Source organism: Nicotiana tomentosiformis, chromosome 7 (genome assembly GCF_000390325.3).
Source record: "Nicotiana tomentosiformis chromosome 7, ASM39032v3, whole genome shotgun sequence".
NCBI lineage: Eukaryota > Viridiplantae > Streptophyta > Magnoliopsida > Solanales > Solanaceae > Nicotiana > Nicotiana tomentosiformis.
In genome coordinates, this window is record NC_090818.1 from 98,165,568 (window position 1) to 98,170,561 (window position 4,994).

Below are 4,994 nucleotides of genomic sequence, written 5' to 3' on the forward strand. Positions count from 1 at the left end.
GCTCTAGGACCATATGATGTTACTCATGTACTAGAGCTAAACATGGGAAGGGCTTCTAAGTTCACTATTCAATAGTTATTTGAGCAGATGCAAGCTGATATGCAAGAGAACAGGGCTGACTTGATTGCGACTCATGCAGAGTTGAGTGCCACTAGAGGTGAGTTGATTCAGACTCGTGCGGATCTAAGCCGAGTCCAGACTAAGCAGTCAATGATGATGAGGGAGTTATCACTACTTCTTCGTGCTTTGGTTCAACGTACAGATATAGATATCTCACATCTGCTTGCATCATCCACTGTTGGACCATCTACCTCTGCTCCTACTATGCTCCCTGGGTCTCCATCCTCGATGCCTATTGAGACCGCCGTGCTGCATGCTACAGACTCAACTACACTTGGTGATGATAGGACTGTGACTAAGCCCCCTATTCGTGAGGATGATATTTCTAGGCCATAGGGGGCCATGATAGATGTCGTGGATGCTTTGAGTACTCACTGAATTGTTGCCACTACAACCGCCCCGGCTTCCCAGACCACTGCTACTGATGCCCTTCGGCAGACCGTGAAGGAGCCCTCCACCTTGACTTCAGGGAGTTTCTTCTCACCCTACTCTACTCTATTTGTGTGCATTGGGGACATCGCGCGGTTTTAAGTGTAGGGTGGGGGGTATTCATTTTTTTGTGTGGATGAATGTACTTAACTATTACAATGTTTGTTGCTTTTAAAACTGTTGGGGCTGTAATATTCACTGAATTAATGACCTGTAATAGTTAGTAAATTCATCTATGTGTAGTAGCTCTCAGTCTCTTACTGTGTCTATTTGTAGTAACTAGCCTTATAATAGTTGTAGAAAAAACAATAGAGGACTTTTCCCGACGATGGACTACATGGACAGTTCTTTGACCATCGGTTCTTTTCCAAGGGATGAATTTGTGAACCGGGTATTAGTTTTTCTTTTTTAGAGTAGTGTATGATATAAAGACTCAGGCTAAATTCAGCACATTCTGTGACTTGTTTGATACCAACAGAGTTAGACCTGAGCATGTGGATTATAAGTTTCTCCATGTGTTTGTGAGAACTATTTTTGCCTTGAAAAGTTGAATAGTTTTTTTTGTCACGCTTAGGCTCATTTTCTTGACTCCTGTGCTGTGTGCATTAAAATTGTGGCTTAACTCCATACTTTCTTTGATTGAAAGTTGGAATGTAGCCATCCTAATGTCACAACCCAATTCTCCCTCCGTAAGACGTCGTGACGGCAACTAGTCTCTACGACTAGGTAAGCCTAACAAAAGCGAAAATAACAACAATGGAGGCAAAACCTAACAACTAACTGCAACAGATAACTAAATAACTAGTAACAATGCCGCTCGACAGTTAAAATAACCAACACTCTAGTAAAACACAGTATTCCCAAAACCCGAAATATCACAAGTCACAAGCTACAGAAATAAACTAGTATCTCTATACACCAGAGTTTAATAAAAGAAGTACGAAAGGTAAATGACACAGGGGGAATAGAAGTGGATTCTGAGGTCTGCGAACGCGGCAGATGTACCTTGAAGTCTCCATACAACAACAAGAACACTCAGCTAATAGCAGGGCTAATAAAAAGTACCTGGATCTGCACACAAAACATGTGCAGAAGAGTAGCATGAGTACTCCACAATGGTACCTAGTAAGTGCCAAGCCTAACCTCAGCCGAGTACTGACGAGGTCAGGTCAGGCTCACTGGTAAATAATAAATACGGCAGGAGAATATACAGTATAATAAGAGACTAGAATTTAGCATAAGGAAACACAACAAAGCAACAATACAACACAAGGGTAAACAACAGGGATCCCAAAAGTAAATGTATAGGGAGAACTCCTGAGGAACCGCCTCGTAGTCTCAAAAGTAAACACACAGTTCAAACCGATAAATAAAATAGTTAACAGTAAGATTTCCACAGTTAATACTGATAAAGAACAAGGAAAAGCAGGAAATCAACTAGGCATGCTTCACTGAGTTCAAATAAGCAGTTATAGCACGTATATACGCGATATTAGACTAAATAGGATAACTACACAGGTTAGTATAGTGCAATTAAGAATGAAAAATAGATTACTACTCCGAAAAATGGTAATAACCCAAATTAAAGGAAAACAAGATGTTACTCAGTAAAATTGGATTTTACAACAAATAGCCCGTGTACGTACTCGTCACCTCGCGTACACAACACTCACATATCACAACAGTACCAAATCCTAAGGGGATTTCCTCCACACAAGGTTAGGCAAGCCACTTACCTCGAACCAAGATCAATCAATCAGTAAGAATGCCCTTTCCTTGATTATCCGACTCTGAATGTCCCAAATCTAGCCAAAACAATTACATATCATAAATACAACTATAATAGACTAATCTACTTAATGAAATCAAGACTTTAACAAATATTTTGAAATGCGTCCTAAAATGTCGACCCGGGCCCACATCTCGGAATCGGGTAAAAGTCACAAAATACGAACACCCAATCAACCACAAGTTCACTCGTACCAAAATTATCTAAATCCGATATCAAAATCCGAATCAAAACTCAAAACTTAGTTGAAAAACTTCCAACCTTTTCCCCCAAATTTCTCAGCCAAATTCCTTAATTAAATGATGACAACAACTATAGATTAGTAGAATATAACCATAAATGAGTTTAGAATCATTACCCCAAAGTTCTCTCTGAAACATCCTTGAATTATCACCTCAATCCGAGCTCTCAAAGACCCAAAATTGAAAATGGGATAAAACCCTCGAACTTGGCCTTTTCTGCCCAGCAATTTCGCACCTGCGGACCTCTAGTCGCACCTGCGGAAATTCCATTGCAGGTACGGAAATGGCTTACGGTGGCTGGGACTGCTTCTGTGATCAGGTGGTCGCACCTGCGGACAATGGTCCGCTTCTGTGGTCTCCCTCCACGCCTGTGGTTCCTCTAGCGTATCTGCGGACATCGCATATGCTGCATTTTTCAGGCAACTGCGAGCCCTGACCAAACCTCCTAACTCTGCTTCCGCGAGATATTGCTCGTACCTGTGGGCTTGCACCTGCAGTCAGACTTGCGTAGGTGCGATTACACCAGAACCAGAAAGTCTTCAACAACTAGCCTAAGTCCAAAAACCAATCTGTTAAGCATCCGACACACACCCGAGGCCCCCGAGACCTCAACCAAACATATCAACAAGTCCAAAAACACCATACGAACTTAGTCGAGCCCTTGAATAACATAAAACAATGCTAAAAATATGAATCACCCTCCGATTCAAACTTAATAAATTGGAAACTTCAAATTTCTACAACCGATGCCGAAACCTATCAAATCATGTCCGATTAACCCCAAATTTTGCACACAAGTCATATTCAACATTATGGATCTACTCTAACTACTAGAATCGGAATCCGACCCCGATATCAAAAAGTCCACTTCCGATCAAACATCCCAAAAATTCAACTTTCGCCATTTCAAGCCTAATTTAGCTACATGCCTCCAAAACACCATCCGGACATGCTCCTAAGTCCTAAATCACCCAATGAAGCTAACGGAACATATGAAACTCCATTCCGGAGTCGTCCTCACACAGTTCCAACTACGATCAAAATCCTAAGACTTAAGCTTCCGTTTTAGGGACTAAGTGTCCCAAAATACTCCGAAACCACGAACAAAACCTCCCGACAAGTCACATAAGCAGAAAAAGATATGAGGGAAGCAGTAAACAGGGGATCGGGGCTATTACTCTCAAAACGACCGGCCAGGTCGTTGCATCTGCCTCCTCTTAAAACAAGCATTCGTCCTCAAACGAGTATAGAGACATACCTGAAGTGGTGAAATAATGAGGATAACGGCTGTGCATATCGAGTTTGGTCCCCCAAGTCGCCTCCTCGACTGGATGACCCCTCCATTGAACCTTCACGGAAGCACTGTTCTTTGACTTCAGCTTTCGAACCTGCCTGTCCAAAATAGCCACCGGCTCCTCAACATAAGATGAATCCTTGTCCAACTGGACTGAGCTGAAATCCAATACATGAGACAGATCGCCGTGATACTTTCGGAGCATCGAAAAATAGAATACTGGATGAACTCCTGCTAGGCTGGGAGGCAAGGCAAGCTCATAAGCAACCTCCCCAATACGTCGCAACACCTCAAATGGGTTGATAAACCTTGGACTCAGCTTTCCCTTATTTCCGAACCTCATAAAACCCTTCATGGGTGACACCCGGAGAAGGACCCGCTCTCCAACCATGAATGCAACATCGCGAACATTCCGATCCGCATAACTCTTCTGTCTGGACTGGGCTATGTGAAGTTGATCCTGAATCACCTTAACCTTCTCCAAAGCATCCTGAACAAGTCTGTACCCAATAGCCTAGCCTCGCCTGGCTCAAACCAACCATCTGGAGATCGACACCGCCTACCATACAGAGCCTCATCTTGTACATCCCTCCAAAACCATGATGTAAATTGCGTACCCCGGTCAGATATGATAAATACCGGTACGCCATGAAGCCTGACAATCTCGCAGATATAAATTCGAGCCAACTGCTCGGAAGATGGGTAGTCATCACAGGAATGAAATGAGCTGACTTGGTCAGCCTATGCACAATTACCCAAACTGCATCAAACTTCCACTGAGTCCGTGGAAGCCCGACAACGAAATCCATAGTGATCCGCTCCCATTTCCACTCCGGAATCTCTAACTTCTGAAGTAATCCGCCTGGCTGTTGATGCTCATACGTTACCTATTGGCAATTCAGACACTGATCTACATATTCCACTATGTCCTTCTTCATTCTCCTCCACCAGTAATGTTGTCTCAAGTCCTGATACATCTTCGCGACACCCAGATGAATGGAGTACCGCGAATTGTGAGCCTCCTGGGGAATCAACTCATGCAACCCATCTACATTGGGCACACATAGCCTGCCTTGCATCCTCAATGCACCATCATTTCCAATCGTGACCTCCTAAGCAT

At 43.2% G+C, this 4,994-nt stretch overlaps 1 protein-coding gene across 1 annotated transcript; it reads right to left on the reverse strand.

The window, feature by feature from the left end:
- Positions 1 to 3,797: 3,797 nt before the first annotated feature.
- Positions 3,798 to 4,265, reverse strand: LOC138896073 (uncharacterized). The gene has a single exon (XM_070180852.1). The coding sequence runs from the start codon at positions 4,263 to 4,265 to the stop codon at positions 3,798 to 3,800; it is 468 nt and encodes a 155-aa protein (XP_070036953.1).
- Positions 4,266 to 4,994: the final 729 nt, after the last annotated feature.